This window comes from Chrysemys picta, chromosome 3, assembly GCF_011386835.1.
Source record: "Chrysemys picta bellii isolate R12L10 chromosome 3, ASM1138683v2, whole genome shotgun sequence".
NCBI classification, from domain to species: Eukaryota; Metazoa; Chordata; order Testudines; family Emydidae; genus Chrysemys; species Chrysemys picta.
Genome location: NC_088793.1, coordinates 48100921 through 48118640, shown reverse-complemented (window position 1 = coordinate 48118640; position 17720 = coordinate 48100921). Strand labels below are relative to the sequence as shown.

At 40.6% G+C, this 17720-nt stretch overlaps 1 protein-coding gene across 37 annotated transcripts in view; it reads right to left on the bottom strand.

Moving 5' to 3' along the window:
• MLIP (muscular LMNA interacting protein) overlaps positions 1-17720 on the bottom strand; it is a 177235-nt gene that overhangs the window by 28380 nt on the left and 131135 nt on the right. For 22 of the 37 annotated variants that reach the window (XR_010599470.1, XM_065587818.1, XM_065587810.1 and 19 more), the window contains one exon: positions 6209-6397. The exons of 3 other annotated variants lie outside the window; for them this stretch is intronic. Coding sequence is in view for 30 of the 34 variants with exons in the window: in XM_065587818.1 (XP_065443890.1) it covers positions 6209-6397 (189 nt within the window). In the remaining 4 variants the exon portion in view is untranslated. 12 more of the 37 variants (XM_065587831.1, XM_065587829.1, XM_065587827.1 and 9 more) reach the window with 5 other exon arrangements.

The window sequence follows — 17720 nt, the reverse complement described above, 5'->3', positions numbered from 1 at the left end:
GCAGCTGCGACTGGCTACCTTCCTCCTGGCTCGAGAAGAGCTCCTGGCTACATGGCTCCAGGGATTCCGGGGTGTCTCCATCCGGCCCACCACCATCACTCCCATTTTCCTCCTCCTCTTCCTCCTCCTCTCCCCACCTCACACCAGCTCTGAAGTGTCCGTGGTGGTGCTCGGAGTGGAGGTGGGGTTAACCCCAAGAATCGCATCCAGCTCTTTGTAGAATCGGCAGGTCGCGGGGGGAGCACCCGAGCGGCCGTTTGCGTCACGGGCTTTGCAGTAGGCACTCCGCAGCTCTTTCACTTTAATCCTGCACTGCAGGGCGTCCCAGTCATGGCCCCTTTCCATCATGTCCTTTGATACCTTCCCGAAGGTATCGTAATTCCTACGGCTGGAGCGCAGCTGAGACTGTACAGCTTCCTCCCCCCAAACACTGATGAGGTCCAGCAACTCGCCATTGCTCCATGCTGGGGCTCACTTGGCGCGTGGAGGCATGGTCACCTGGAAAGATTCGCTGATAGTACTCCACACCATGCCGGGCTGAGCAAACAGGAAGGGGATTTTTAAAATTCCCGGGGAATGTAAAGGCTTAGTCACATGGTTGGTTACCTGAGGCCAGGGCAGTAGAGTTTGAACTGATGACCAGAGTGGCTAGAACAGGCATTGTGGGATACTGCCGAATAATTCTGGAGGCCATTCACAGCGCATTGGGCGGCCACACTGGCGCCGCAGTGCTGCAGCGGCAGTGCAATACTTGCTATTCCTCTCGGAGAGGTGGAGTACATGCAACGCTGCAACCATGGAGATACAGCGCTGCAAATGCCTTGCCAGTGTGGACGGGGAGTGAGTTACAGTGCTGGGGGAGCCTTTACAGCGCTGTAACTCGCAAGTGTAGCCAAGGCCATAGACTTAAAGCAAATTATCAGTTGGAATCAGATTTCCTGTTATCTCTGGTGCTGTTAAATATGAATGGTTTTGCTTCCTGGAATGGGATTGTTATGCCAGAAGATGTTAATGGCCACCATCATATGGGACATTAATCTAGAGATAATCTCTGATCTCATTAAGGTTGATAGGTGTGCTAACTTTTCTGGACCACCCTGCACTGATGTCAGTGAAATGCCCATGGTGATCCATGGTGCCTGCAAAATCATGGAGAAGTACCCCTTCCGATTGACGTATTCCATTGCAAGGTAATCCAGTGCCAGATTGGAATATGCTTGCCATCTATCACTCCACTGCAGTTATGGAAATCCATCTTTGCAAAGCCATCCACAATTTCACGCACGCTGCCAAGAGTCGTGGTCTTTTGCAGCAGGATGTGATTAATGGCCTTGCACACTTGCATTAACATAGCCCCAAGAGTCGACTTCCCCACTCCAAACTGGTTCGCAACCGACTGGTAGCAGTCTGGAGTCGCCAGCTTCCACACTGTGATTGCCACATGCTTCTCCACTAAGAGGGTAGCTCTTATTTGGGTGTCCTTGCGCTGCAGGGCTGGGATGAGTTCAGCACACAGTTCCAGGAAGGTGGCTTTCTGCATCTGAAAGTTCTGTAGCCACTGCTCATCATCCCAGACCTGCATAATGATGTGATCCCACCACTCTGTGCTAGTTTCCCAAGCCCAATAGTGACGTTCCACTGTGGTCAGCTGTTTTGTGAATGCCTAAAGCAATTTAATGTTGCTGCTTTCCATGTCAGACCCTGCGTCAGGCAACTGTGACTGTGGTTGCCTTTATAACTTCAAAATTAACTCCACTGCTAGCAGAGCAGTGGAAATCAGCATGGGATCCATTCCTGCAGATAGATGTGGCGAGGCAAGAAGAAAACAAGGGATGTTGAAAAATACCACGAACTGAAGACAAAAGCACATGGAATGCTGGGACAGAAAGCAGTGCATCATGGGGCATTGAGCCTGGACCCATGATGCGCCACAATCCCCTGCACCTTCACACAAGACTTGGCGGCAGAAGGGGGAGAGCTGCTCTGTGGGATAGCTACCCACAGTGCACTGTTCTGATTGCCGATGCAAGTGCCACAAGTGTGAATAAGCTATGCCGCCAGTGGAAGACAATGTGAACAAACAACAACGATTTTCTTTAAACGCTTTTTTATCAGCAACCAAACTCTCGGTGAAAAACCTCTGCCAGTATAGACATAGACTTAGTTTCTTTGTTACCTCCAAAGTACTTTTGCTGGATTATAGAAAAAATAATATTGATAAAAATGCATGCCTACCAGGGTCCAGAAGTTAAAATTCAACATTTAAATATCAACGTTCAAAAGAGAGAAACTCTCACCTAGGACAACAAGTAACTTGTGTGATGTCAGGAAAAAAATTAATACTTTTCCATGGCAACCTTGAAATGCAGTTTCCATTCGTAGCAAAGATGATGTTAGCAAATAGGATGTCAATTCCTGTTATGATGCCGTGAATCAGAATTTAAGCTCTAGTGGGTAAACACTGCTGAGTTCATTACATTATCAAAGTGGTGCAGTGTGAAAAACACTTAAAGATTCCTTTAAATAGTCTCCATACAAACTAAGGTGTTAATCCTGCAATTAATTATGCCAGACAGATCCCTGTGTCCATGCAGACACTCAATGACTTTGAAGGGGCTCTAGTCAGGTCCAGGGTGTGTGAAGCAAGTTGCAGGATTGAAGTCTCACACATGCCATGTGACTATAATCAAAGCAGAGAAAATTCACAGTCTGAAGGTTTGTATTATATGTTGACCCCGCAACCTTCACTCACATAAATAATATCTGTGTAAAGGCCGTTTGTCTGAAAAGGGTTTGCAGGATTGGGGCAAACCCTTTTTCAAATTCTCTACACGTCTTTGAAGAGCAACATTATCCCAAATCAAATGTTGGGATTTTACTAGTAAAGATATTAATTGAAAGGGAGATTTTCACAGGTACAAATGGGAGTTAAGTGCCCAACTCACATGGACAAAAATTCAAATGAGAGTTTGAGAGTCAGTGAGAGTTTGCCACCTATGTCTCGTTTGTGCCTGCGAAAATCTCCCCTGCCACACGCACACTCCAATTGATATTTCATCGTTTTCTCCTCCAATATTTAATCCAATATTGTCTCCATATGAATAGGAGCAGAATGAGTCTGTTGACAGAACTACTAATGGAATCCCCCTTTTAACCTGGGACCTGGAAAGTAGTGGATTGACTCATGTATAATATATCAGGAGTAGAAACAATTTTAGAGGATGTAAAATCACAGTGGAACCCAAGGGAGGATCTACAGGAGGAGGGTTTTCACTTACAGAAGAAGGATCAGCAGCAAAATGCTGATCTGGTAGCATCTCCCCTTGGCTTCTTGATTCACCAGTTACTTTGCGTAGCAGAGGATTACCTCTCTTGTATTAAAAAAGGGGTGTCAGCCCGGACTGAATAAAGGCAATCTAATGTCCTAGGCTCACCAGGACATACGGCCACCGATTACTCTACTCCCACAGCCTTCTCTAGAGGAGCAGCAGAATGGGCCCCCTTTTCCCTTCCAGAAGCAATAGAGCAGATGTTCCACTGCCACCCAGAGGCCTGGGTGACTGTAGGGGATTCTCCATTACTTGGTCTAGTAATTGGATTGCATGTGCTTATATGGGTGGGCTGAGCCAGCTCACTATTCTTCTCCAGCCATGCACAGAGTCCTCTCTTGGGTGGCGGGGACCCGCAGAGCAGGAAGCAAGGAAAGCTCACGTCGCCTCTCAGAGCTGTTTCAGGCTCTGTCCAGGCATCACTGCATTGGTTACACTCCGGTCACACATATGACCTTTTTTCCCCACAGTCACAAGGACCAGAAACGTGGTGGAGGGTTTTAAATGAAAGCTGAAATTCTGATGTAATCACATGACTCCTGGATTTGGAGACCTATGCACATGCCTAAAGTGATGGTGCCTTAATCCAGCCCTGATATCACTTAGGAGGGAAAGAAGAAGAAAAAAGAAGGAGACATTAAAAGTAGGAATAGCAATAATCTTATCTTACTTGTGGTCTTTTAAGATCCAGGAGCAGTGATAAGAGCAACAATGCTGGAGGGCACAGAGTCCAGCTAGATCAGAATCAATTTATCTAATGGGGGAAACCTGTTTTTATTTAGGACTAGCTGCACAGGGATAGAATATCAGGGTTGGAAGGAACCTCAGGAGGTCATCTAGTCTAACCCCCTGCTCAAAGCAGGACCAATCCCCAGATAGATTTTTGCCCCAGATCCCTAAATAGCCCCCTCAAGGATTGAACTCACAACCCGGAGTTGTGTGGCCTAAGAGCCGGATGTGCTGCTCCTTCCCCTTGGCCGCCCCAAGCACCTGCTTACTGCGCTGGTGCCTGGAGCCAGCCCTGGACCTCAGGAGGTCATCTTGTCCAACCCCCTGCTCAAAACAGGACCAACCCCAACTAAATAATCCCAGTCAGGGCTTTGTCAAGTCAGGCCTTAAAAACCTTCAAGGATGGAGATTCCACCACCTCCTTAAGTAACCCATTCCAGTGCTTCACCACCCTCCTAGTGAAATAGTTTTTCCTAATATCCAACCTAGACCTCCCCCACTGCAACTTGAGACCATTGCTCCTTGTTCTGCCATCTGCCAACACTGAGAACAGCCTAGCTTTATCCTCTTTGGAACCCCCTTTCAGGTAGTTGAAGGCTGCTATCAAATCCCCCCTCACTCTTCTCTTCTGAAGACTAAATAAGCCCAGTTCCCTCAGCCTCTCCTCATAAGTCATGTGCCCCAGCCCCCTAATCATTTTCGTTGCCCTCCGCTGGACTCTTTCCAATTTGTCCACATCCTTTCTGTAGTGGGGGCCCAAAACTGAATGCAATACTCCAGATGTGGCTTCACCAGTGCCGAATAGAGGTGAATAATCACTTCCCTCGATCTGCTGGCAATGCTCCTACTAATGCAGCCCAATATGTCGTTAGCTTTCTTGGCAACAAGGGCATACTGTTGACTCATATCCAGCTTCTCATCCACTGTAATCCCAGGTCCTTTTCTGCAGAACTGCTGCTTAGCTAGTCGGTCCCCAGCCGGTAGCAGTGCATGGGATTCTTCTGTCCTAAGTGCAGGACTATGCACTTGACCTTGTTGAACCTCATCAAATTTCTTTTGGCCCAATCCACCAAAATCCTTTTGGCTGTGTGAACTGGTCATTAAAATTGTCCCCTTATGAAGCAGCAACCTTGAAAATATCTCACTGTAAATTACTGAGTAAGTAAAAATGTCTGGAAAGTTTAGCAAAACATAGATTAGCACATTTTCATATTTGTGGTTTTTTAAAGCCTGTATAAATCTAACTAAGTGAACAAACAATAACCAATAATCTTTATGGGAATCTCAAGATTTTCGTTTCCCCTGAAGAAGAAACTGTGATACAGCATAAAGAAACAGCCCCCACATGCTCTTTTAATCAAATCACTTTTAAAGAAATGCAGACTGTATGTCTCAGGGCAAGGATAGGATTAACTTTCATGTCATATTTGGTTAAGCCTTTTGGCCAGATTTTGTCTAATTCCTTCAAGGTAAATGAGAAAGTGAGAGGGAGTAAGAAGCTTCAGTTTAGATATTCAGAGGTATTTAGACACTTAACTGCCATTGATTTCAATGAGGGTTAAGCACCTAAATACCTTTGAGGACCTGGGACTTTCTTTCCACACAAATGCCCCCAAACAGTAGCTGGGCACAATCGTAAGTGCCAATGCAGCAAACACTTACACATCTAGTTAGCTTTAAATTCATTGGCTTTAATGGGACTCCTCGATAAGGAAAGTTAAGCACCAGTAAATGTTTATAAGGTCATAGTCCCTGAGTGCAAGGATAGTGTGAGCCTTGCTCCTACAGCAGAACTGGGGATGGAGAGGGGAAGTCAGGATCTGACCTTTCCTCCCACCACACACTCATGAAGGATGGCAAAATAAGTTCTTGCGGGGGATGGAAGGGAGGGGGAGTGGAGCACAAGTTCTGCATTGTGAAAGGGTGATGATACAGCCATTATTCCCTCAAGCTCCAGGAGATATTATGTCTGTCTGTGGCACAACGTCTCCCAGAGCATCTCCTGGGCAGCTCCCCCGTCCCAACATAGGGGTGTGGTCTAAAGCCACAGCTGAACTCCATCCACTTGTAAAATTTATTTTCCAGTCCAGCAGAAGAATGCTGAATTACATCAGACTTGACACAAGACAATAGCAGCACCAAAAGCTCACCTTATTATACAAAGCGTTGTGACTGTAAGGCCTATAAGAACTGTCATGAACATCGCATAAGATGGAAGACAAATGACTGAAGGGCCCGGGGGTTAGACAGTCAGCATGGCAGATAGACTGTGGATGTAATGGGGACTTAGTTGCGGGGATCAATTTAGTCGGATACAGAGGATGGAGGGGAGCGTTGTCCTAGAGAGAAGAAAAGCATATAAAGAGTTTGATTAGTGGACAAAAAAAGAAGCCTTGTGCAGAAAAGCAAATTGTCTTCTTGGTTACTCCACTGCAACTCCACTGATGTTAATATGATTGCACCAGTGTAACCAAGGGGGGAGTTTGGGCCAGAATACAAAGCATAAATAGTCTGGAGACTTTTTAAGGTGGGATGCCTTGGTAGCAGAAGTGCTCAGAAAACAAACAATATTTGACAAATACTGTGATGTTTTTATTTCTAAATGTGACTGATTTATTATACAAGAGAAAAGTTAGAGTTAACCAAATTTATATTAGGTAATATAATAAATTTAAAGCATACACAAAAACTTTCCATCCATTTTATTCTGAATGTTTAGTAATTACATTAGGGAAGGTACATGCATATGAAACTTCCCTCCTCAATGCTTTTAGCTTTTTAGAGTAATCAATAAGACAGAAAATGGATTTTACAAGCTCTTTGCAGCTGACACATTTAAGATCACTTAAAATGATTCTCCAAACATTTTTAATAAAGGTTAGAGAAGGATGCAGGGGGCTATGCTTTTCTGGCAAAATCTCAATCATGTTTTGCCACTGCTTTGATAAATCCAAATCTCTTCAGCTTCTCTCCTTCACTTCCAGTCTAGTTAATGAGCTGGGAGTTGGATTTGGCCATCAAAGCCCTCCCATTTATAGTGCCTGGAGATGCCATATAACAGGATTCTTTGTAACTGTAGCAATCAGCTCCAGGGTGAGAGAATAAACTATTCACATACATAATGTAAGGCCATGGATATACTGAGTATAGAAAACAAGTGGCTGTTGAACCCAATAGAAAAAAAACCCAGTCAGAAAGGTAGAAGGAAATAGACACCTGACAAATATCAGTGTTCACCAACGCTGCATGCTGCTGTTCTTCAGAATAATCCCTATTCCATCAGTGACACAAAGTTTGGACAAAGTTCCTTTTGGCTTTGTTTCAAATTAAGTTTCATTTCTCTCTGGTTCAGCATGGTTACAAATGGCTTTACTTTTAAAGATAAAGAATAGGACTGCTCTTATTCTTAATACTCTTACTTATAAAGAGCTGTAAATGCTCGCAGTTCTCTAGGACCCCATTATTAATTGTTGTTGGTACATTATATTTTCAAAAGAAAAACCATCAGAATTCAATCCTCCAGTGGAGCCTATGGTGAAGCCAGCATGTTAGGAGTTGTACAAAAATTATATTATTCATTCAAATTTTCAACCTAATTTAAAATAATTTATTTTTATTTTATGGTGTTCTATTTTATGGTTTTTATTTTATGGTTTTCAATTGGTGATGTCCACTGATTAATGTGTTATTATGAGATCATGTTCCGTTTCACAGCTTCTGTATGGAAGAAAAGAAAACTGCTCTATCCTGTTTTCATTCTAAATAGGGCTGTCGAGCGATTAAAAAAATTAATCACATGATTAAAAAATTGCAATTAATCGTGCTGTTAAACAATAATAGAATACCGTTTATTTAAATTTTTGGATGTTTTCTGCATTTTCAAATATATTGATTTCAATTACAACACAGAATACAAAATGTACACTGCTCACTTTATATATTTTTTACAAATGTTTGCACTGTAAAAATGATAAAAGAAATAGTATTTTTCAATTCCCCCATTACAACTGTAGTACAATCTCTTTATCATGAAAGTTGAACTTACAAACGTAGAATTATGTACAAAAATAACTGCATTCAAACACAAAACAATGTAAAACTTTAGACCCTACAAGTCCCCTCAGTCCTACTTCTTGTACAGCCAATCGCTCAGACAAACAAGTGTATTCACATTTGCAGGAGATAATACTGCCCACTTCTTGTTTACGTCACCTGAAAGTCAGAACAGGCATTCACATGGCACTGCTATAGCCAGTGTTGCAAGATATTTACATGCCAGGTGTGCTAAAGATTCATATGCCCTTCATGCTTCAACCACCATTCCAGAGGACTTATCCATGCTGATGATGGGTTCTGCTCGATAACGATCCAAAGCAGTATGGACAGACGCATGTTCATTTTCATCATCTGAGTCAGATGCTACCAGCAGACGGTTAATTTTCTTTTTTGGTGGTTCGAGTTCTATAGTTTCCACATCAGGGTGTTATTCTTTTTAGAGTTCTGAAAGCATGGTCCACACCTCATCCTTCTCAGATTTTGGAAGACACTTCAGATTCTTAAACCTTGGGTCGAGTGCTGTAGCTATTTTTAGAAATTTTACATAGGTAACTTCTTTGCGTTTTGTCAAATCTGCAGTGAAAGTGTTCTTAAAATGAACAACATGTGCTAGCTCATAATTCAAGACAGATATAACATGAAATATATGGCAGAATGCAGGTAAAACACAGCAGGAGACATACAATTCTCCCCCAAGGAGTTCAGTAACAAATTTAATTGGAAGCATGTCCTCTGGAATGGTGTGCAAAGCATAAAGGAGCATACAGATGTTTAGCATATCTGGCACATAAATACCGTGCAATGCTGGCTACAAAAGTGCCATGAAAACACCTGTTCTCACTTGCAGGTGACATTGTATATAAGGAGGCAGCATTATCTCCCATAAATGTAAACAAACTTGTTTGTCTTAGCAATTGGCTGAATGAGAAGTAGGACTAAGTGAACTTGTAGGCTCTACAGTTTTACATTGTTTTGTTTTGGAGTGCAGTTATGTAACAAAAAAAATCTACATTTGTAAGTTGCACTTTCATGATAAAGAGAATGTACTATGGTCATTATATGAGGTGAATTGAAAAATACTATTTATTTTATCATTTTTACGGTGCAAACATTTGTAATAAAAAATAATATAAAGGAAGCACTGTGCACTTTGTATTCTGTGCTGTAACTGAAATCAATATATTTGAAAATGTAGAAAAACATCTACAAATATTTAATACATTTCAATTGGTATTCTATTGTTTAACAGTGTGATTAAAGCTGCGATTAATTGTGATTAATTTTTTTAATCATGATTAATTTTGAGTTAATCACGAGTTAACTACGATTAATCGACAGCCCTAATTCCAAATCATGCAAGTGTATAATACATATCCACAGATGAAAAAAATACAGGGAGTCCTTGAACAGTTGCATAAGACATGGTGTTAACCAACTCGTTATGCCCATAAAGGTCTTAGCATCCACAAGACACAAAATCTATCATTTTGATACTTTCATGAAAATTGAGTCTGTCAGTCATTCATTAGCATTTGTAAATAATGCACAGTCTCCACTAGCAAATATATCCTTTAAATCAGCCTTGCAGAATCATCATTAAAATGTACCAGCCAAAGAACAAAGTCTATTCCCATGATGAGGAAAATGCTAAAAATTATGGTATTCTATTGAACCATCAAAAACTTACTCATCCATTTAATGGACATATAGAATTCTTAAATGCTTAAAGGCTCAGAAAATGTAGGCACTGAACCTCAATGTTTCCATAATTAACCAGCCCCATAAAAATATTAATATCTATCTTTTTTGCTGAAAATATAACTGTGTTTTCAGAAGGGAAAGGTAACTTCATGGTACATTAATTGATTAAATAGGTAAATGATGATAGTAACTTCAGTGAATGGTCACTGCTAAAAGCTACACTTCTCTTCTGAAAAACAGCAAATCAGTATGAGCCATTACAAGAAAAAGCCAAAATAAAATCAATGTTTTCCCTGAATATATACATTTTATTGGCACATGGGCATACAGGCAGGACCAAAACATTGATAAAAAGAGCTCCACCCATTTGTATAATTCTACATCTTTTCCAGGGGAATTTTAACAAATTAAGGAACTCCATTTAATTTAGCCTCAAAAAATGATCAGCACACCATTTCAACATTGCCAAAATGCAAGTTCATTCAAAGCACAACAAAATATTATTTTCCTACTTTACATAATAAGATCCTACAAATGAAGACATTCGGGTAAAGGTAGAAGATGAATAATGCAAAAACACATATGTGAAGAACTGCATGAAAAATGCTGAACTTAAAAGCAAATTTTAATACTTTTGTTGTAAGGACAAAGATATTTTCCATATGGAGCAGTTTTGCCTGTCCCATTATAAGTGAAAAACTACTCTCTGCCATGCAAATTATGAGATCCACACAGGAAGTGGTGGAGCTGAAGATCACCAAATACAGCTGGTTGCATCACTAGGTCTCAAACTGAATGTCACCCACATGATCACCAGTGCTCATTGTCAAACGGGGAGGCGTGACAGGAAAGGGAAGGAGGTGGTGCAGATTTCTAAGAAAAATCAGAAGAGAAGAGTAAATACACTTGACTATTTAGAACATCACCTACTCTATCTGCTCTTAAGTTCTATCATGTCAAGGAATTCCTCTCTCTGTCTCATGTATGTGAAGGAGAATGTTAGCAACATGACTTGGAAAGGGAAATGTGGAGAGACTGTGATATTGGCAGGACAGGGAAGGAATACAAAAAGAGAAAGAACAGAATGATGAACCTTTTAAAAAAGGAAATTAAAGATTTCCAAAGCCCCAATTTCCATGGAAAAGGGGGAAAGATGGAGACAATAAAAAAAAATCTTTGTTTTCAATTACATCAGACATAATGTTGCAGGATTCTGTCTGTCTCATCTAAGAAATTCTATAGTGAGTCAAAGATTTGAGCAAGCAAAAATGATCATCAACATCATTGTGTAAAAAGCTATTTAACTATTGTGACAGCAAGTAAAAAAGTGAAATGAATCAAAGGCTCCACTGGTAAGGAAATTAAGAGAAGTACCATGCATGAAAAAAATGTGAGGAGATCATACTTTAGCAGCCATGGGGAAATAAAAAGGTGAGATGGTCAAGTTTTACAGCTAGATGAGCTGCTTACATCAAAGAGTAATCCAGTGAATCTGTACAAGTAGCAGTGGTTGAATATTAAAAATAAAATCTCAAATACTTTATTGAATAAATGTACTAAGTTCAGTTCACTACGTTTCAGGGGTGAAAGTTATTCATATGTATTCAGCCAACTCTGGATTTTCAAGAAAATATCTGTAAATCCCCCCAAAATTACAAATTTTGGCTCAAGTGACTATTTGTCTGAAAATTCATACTGGATAAGAGGTGTTCTCCTGATTCATTCAGGAACTCCAGTAGAGATATGTCAATTGACACCAGGTGAGGATCGGGTACTCATTCACTATACTATGACATCCCTGAATTATGCTTCCTTTACACATACCACCACCAACCCCCTCCCCATTTCAGGTGATAAACACTTCACAATTAAAGATCCCTATAAAATTACAAGTCTTTTACAGTAGACTTATGGTATTCCATATGTCATGATTAACATGTTCATTTTATCACCCATTAAAATAAACTGAAATTTACTTTTATATAGAGAAAGCAGAATTTAACATGCATCATGAAATATAGCCTTTTCCTTCTGGCGAATTCAGAAGGCTATTTGTTAGAAGAGAACTTTGATAATTGGGTTTTGCTTTAGTTTTATTTTGGTTTTTGTCAAACAACCATATTTCTATACAGTTTTGTTAGTTTCCCCAAACTTTTGTAATATTACTGCAAACATATATTATTTAGCGAACTGCAAAACACTGCACACAGATATAGTTTGGTTTCTGTGATGTAGGATCAGAGAATCCTAAATGTATCTCTAAAATTCTGTTTATTATTTTTTAAAAACAACTAAAAATTTCCTAACTTAGTGATATAACAGAGATGCATTAATGATATTGTACGACTCTACATCTGGCAAAATAACTTTTGGAACCAGATACAGCCAGCCATCACATAAATTGATGACTCAGAAGGCCTACAAATATATTCTATATAAAGGGTAGGATTTTCAAATATGCTAAGCATTAGCCTAACTTTGCTCCTATTGAAGGCAACAGTAAAACTCCTATTGAAAGTTAGGTGAAAGCTGAAAGCTTATGAACATTTGACTCACGTGGCTTAAATCTGGGTAACTGTTAATAATTTTGTAAATAAAACAAAAATTCAATAAAAATGATTCTATATTTTAAACATACTTATTTTGATTTAAGATATGCCTATACACAACAGCAAGCATATGTACACACTAGGGCTTTCGATTAATTGCAGTTAACTCACGCGATTAACTAAAAAAAATTAATCACAATTAAATCGCAGTTTTAAATCACATTTTTTAAATAGAATACCAATTGAAATTTATTAAATAAAAAGGAGTCATATAAAAAATAGAAACTAGGACAGATTACAAAGGATGAATATAGGCAAACAACACAGGAATGCAGGGGCAAGATTAGAAAGGCAAAGGCACAAAATGAGCTCAAACTAGCTACAGGAATAAAGGGAAACAAGAAGACTTTTTATCAATACATTAGAAGCAAGAGGAAGACCAAAGACAGGGTAGGCCCACTGCTCAGTGAAGAGGGAGAAACAGTAACAGGAAACTTGGAAATGGCAGAGATGCTTAATGACTTCTTTGTTTCGGTCTTCACCGAGAAGTCTGGAGGAATGCCTAACATAGTGACTGCTAATGGGAAGGGGGTAGGTTTAGCAGGTAAAATAAAAAAAGAACAAGTTAAAAATCACTTAGAAAAGTTAGATGCCTGCAAGTCACCAGGGCCTGATGAAATGCATCCTAGAATACTCAAGGAGCTAATAGAGGAGGTATCTGAGCCCCTAGCTATTATCTTTGGAAAATCATGGGAGACAGGAAAGATTCCAGAAGACTGGAAAAGGGCAAATATAATGCCCATCTATAAAAAGGGAAATAAAAACAACCCAGGAAACTACAGACCAGTTAGTTTAACTTTTGTGCCAGGGAAGATAATGGAGCAAGTAATTAAGGAAATCATCTGCAAACACTTGGAAGGTGGTAAGGTGATAGGGAATAGCTAGCATGGATTTGTAAAGAACAAATCGTGTCAAACCAATCTGATAGCGTTCTTTGATAGGATAACGAGTCTTGTGGATAAGGGAGAAGCCTTGGATGTGGTATACCTAGACTTTAGTAAGGCATTTGATACGGTCTCGCATGATATTCTTATCGATAAACTAGGCAAATACAATTTAGATGGGGCTACTATAATGTGGGTGCATAACTGGCTGGATAACCATACTCAGAGAGTTGTTATTAATGGTTCCCAATCCTGCTGGAAAGGCATAACAAGTGGTGTTCCACAGGGGTCTGTTTTGGGACCGGCTCTGTTCTATATCTTTATTAACGACTTAGATATTGGCATAGAAAGTACGCTTATTAAGTTTGCAGATGATACCAAACTGGGAGGGATTGCAACTGCTTTGGAGGACAGGGTCATAATTCAAAACGATCTGGACAAATTGGAGAAATGGTCTGACAAAGCCATCACATCTCATGGTGATACTAAGGCCCTGTCCAGCCTAGGAAAATGAAGTGTGGTTTGCAAACATGTTTGCCAACATATGTTCATTAACATGTTTAAAACACCACTTAGCACCGAGGGATGGCAGAGATTGTGGTGTTTAAAATTGTGGTAGTTGGTTGTGGTCAACCCTAAGGTCAACCAGTAAAGGGAAGCATGTGTTCCTCTCTGCAACTAACCATCTCAGCATCCAATGGGCCTGTGCCTCTAGGCACAATAGAGCTTATGTACATATATAAAATAATTCTAATATTAAGTTCAAAATGGTTGGCTAAGGTTTAATGTAGAGTAAAGAAAGTAGGTTAAAGGATAAGCTGCAGAGTAATACATTTCAATTGAGAGTTTTGCCATTGACATCAAATTGATGCCCACAGAGAAACTAGACAGATTCGGATCCTACAAACTTACTCCTATACATAAGGGCACTCGGCCTTTTAAATAAATAGTAATAAAGCAGTCAGGAATATTCAGCTAATCACTGCAAAGGATATCTTGCTGAGAAGAGCTTGTTGGAAATTTTATAACACAACAGTTTTTTGTCAGAAAACACTAATTCATCAAAATAAGCTTTTTGCAGAAATATGAAAGTTTAATTGATATCTTTTCAGGTCCAAGATGAAATTTCTGGTCAAAACCAGCATGGGTGGAGGGGAGGAATGGCGATCAGGTGGCGGAGAGGGAGGGGTGGGAGAGAGAGAGAGAGAGACTCATCCCAGAGTAGCGAGGTGGTTAGGGCACTTATCTGGGAGAACCAAGTTCATGTCACTATTCTGCCTGATTCTCTCATATTCCAGGTGGGTGCCCTTATCATCAGACTATTCTCAGATGGTGTGACGTTCCCCTCTGGTGTTATGTTGACCAGTGATCTACTAGGCCTCTCCAATCTTTGACTCTGAGAGCCAGCTTTACCCTGCTCAGCTGTGAGAAGCCCCACTCCTGAGCTGTTCACGCACAGCCTCTGGCATGTAAGCTGCTACCAGCTACTTGATGGGACTCGTTGGGGTCAGGGGGTTCTGGTTCTGCTTCTCTAGCAGTTCCAGTTGTTTTTTTCACTCTCTTTCTCTTTCTTCCCACTCTCTTACTCTTTCTCTTTCTTCTCTCTCTTTCTCTTTTTCTTCCATAGCCCTTCTGTGTGCAGTTTCTTCTCTGGCTGACTCTTTCTTTTTCTTTTATCTACAGTTCTTTCAGTTGCAGTAATCTCTGGTGCTCCCGCTTCTTTTCTGCAGACTGCAGCCTAAAAAGCTCCAACTTCGCAATCACTTCACTGCTTTCACTCATTTTCCTGCTTTTCTGTTCCTACTTCCCTTTCCCGAAATAAGCAAACAGAAAATAACAAAACTGTGACCTCCTTCTGACTGTTCTTAGCCACTGAACTTAAGACTCACTTAAAATCACAAATATCAGTGCTTAAAGTGTGAACTTCACTTGGACTAACAAGCCGTACATACACCTTGCTTGCTGCGCCACTGTGACGTTCCCGTCTGATGTTGTCTGGACTGGTGACCTACTAAGTCTCTCCAATCCTTGACTCTGGGAGCCAGCCTTACCCCGCTCTGCTATGAGAACCCCCACTCCTGGGCTGTTCATGCACAGCCTCTGGCATGTAAGCTGCTCCCAGCTACTTGCAAGCAAATTACACTAGCCAACATCTCCGGTCCCAGACACAACCCTACGAACCTCCATCTTGCAGTGTCCAGTTATACCCGCTGGATGCTGCAAGCTTATATGAGTTCATCAGTTTAACAAAGAAATTGATATGTACCAGGCTTGTTATCCCAAGGGAGCCTATGACACACTACAAACCAAATACACTGCTTCAGGTAGAATAAACAAATGTATTAACTATAAAGATCGATTTTAAGTGATTATAAGTCAAAGCATAACAAGTCAGATTTGGTCAAATGAAATAAAAGCAAAACGCATTCTAAACTGATCTTAACACTTTCGATGTCCTTAAAAACTTAGATGCTTCTCACCACAGGCTGGCTGGTTACTTTTCAGTCAGGGTCTCCTCTTTGATCAGCGTTTCAGTTGCTTGGTGGTGGTGGTGTCTGTAGATGTAGGTGGAAGAGAGAGAGTATGGCAAAATGTCTCTCCCTTTTATCATGTCCTTTCTTTCCTCTTGACTTTGCCCCCCCCTCCCTTCAGAGTCAGGTGAGCATTACCTCATCACAGACCCACACTGACCAAAGGAAGGGAGTGACTCCCACGAGGGTCTAACACATTATTTTGTTGCTGCCTAAGCCAGTGTCCATTGCTCCTGTGAGGCTGGGCTGGGTTTGTCCCATCCATGCCCTTATGAGGTGTGAACTGCCTCTCTGTTCTTGGAGAGTTTTTGCATGGGCTTCCTTTAACCCATGAGGACACATTTTCAGCCTCATAACTATATACATGAAATTGTAACCTATAACCTTACTATAATATGACTGTAACAATTACTATAACATCACAATAACAACCATGCTCAGTGCATTATGAGCCTTCCGAAGACACCCAATATGACAAACTTTGCATTGGATACCACACAATCATTTTATAAAGATGAACATGGGGGTGTAGGGTGTTCCCTCGAGGTACAGAGTGTCACAGATGGCTCTCTCTCAATCTCTCTTGTTAGACCTGTTCTACTACATATACATTTTTAAATATTCAGTGGGCCAGTGAGAGAAACTTGACTCTATAGCCCTGTGGTTAGGGCACTCACCTTGTATGTGGTTAGACAGAGCGATCTGAAACTGGATCTCCCACATCCTATGTGAGTGGCTAACCACCTGACTATTCTAGGGTGGATCTGCCTCTCCCACTTTCTCTCATTTTTTATTAAACTTTTTCAAAGGACTCAATTTCATCCCATTGTGGAACAGGAAAATTTTTGAAATCTCAAAAATGTTTGTGGGTAAGGAAAACTGTTTCTTACTCAGATCTAGAATCAGAGAAACATGGGCTTAGAAAGGACTGCAAGGGTCATCTAGTCTAACCCTCTGTCAAGAGGCAGGATTTGTTGTGTCTAAACCATCCAAGATGGATGGCTAGCCAAACTCTCTTTGGAGATTCCATGATTTTCCTGGGCAGTCTGCTCTATTGTCCTACTGTTCTTACAGTTAGGATGTTTTTCCTGAGATTGAATTTAAATCTGCTATGCTGTAGTTTGAACCTATTGCTTCTTGTCCTGCCCTCTGTGGCAAAAGAGAACAATTTTGCTCCATCTTTTTTATGACAGTCTTTCAAGTATTTGAAGACCACTATCATGTCCCCCCTTAATCTCCTCTTTTCCATACTAAACATACCCAGTTCCTTCAGCCTTTGCTCATATGGCTTGCATTTCATCCATTTGATCATCTTTGTTGCTTGCTTCTGGATCCTTTCCAATTTCTCTACATCCTTTCTATATAGCGGTGATCAAAATTGGACACAGTACTCCAGCTGAGTTCTAAGCAGCGCTGACTACTGCAGTACTATCATTTCCGTGACTTACATGCTATGCCTCTGTTAAAGCAATACAAAACTACAGTTGCTTCTTTTGCAACAGCATCACATTGTTGATTCAAGTTCCAAGTGTTGTTATTTCCCATGGTCATCCAGCTCTAGAGACAAACCCTATATTTTATAAAGAAGCATTTATGAAAACACATGCAGAGGATGTTCGAGCCCATTGGTATATTACAGACAATAGGCCAGACTTAGCTCTGATTTACACCAGTGCAACTCTATTGGGAAAGTCAATGGAGCCAATCTAGGACAAATGAGAGTAGAATTTGTCCCATTGTGGGGAGGGAGACAGTTAAAATAAAATTCTTTCTTTTTTAAATGTTTTTAACAACAAAGCTTTTTAATTATTACTTTTTTGTTCCTAGAGTGATTAAAATGTGATTAGAAGGCCCTAGAGCTAGGGAGAATTTAATTATAAA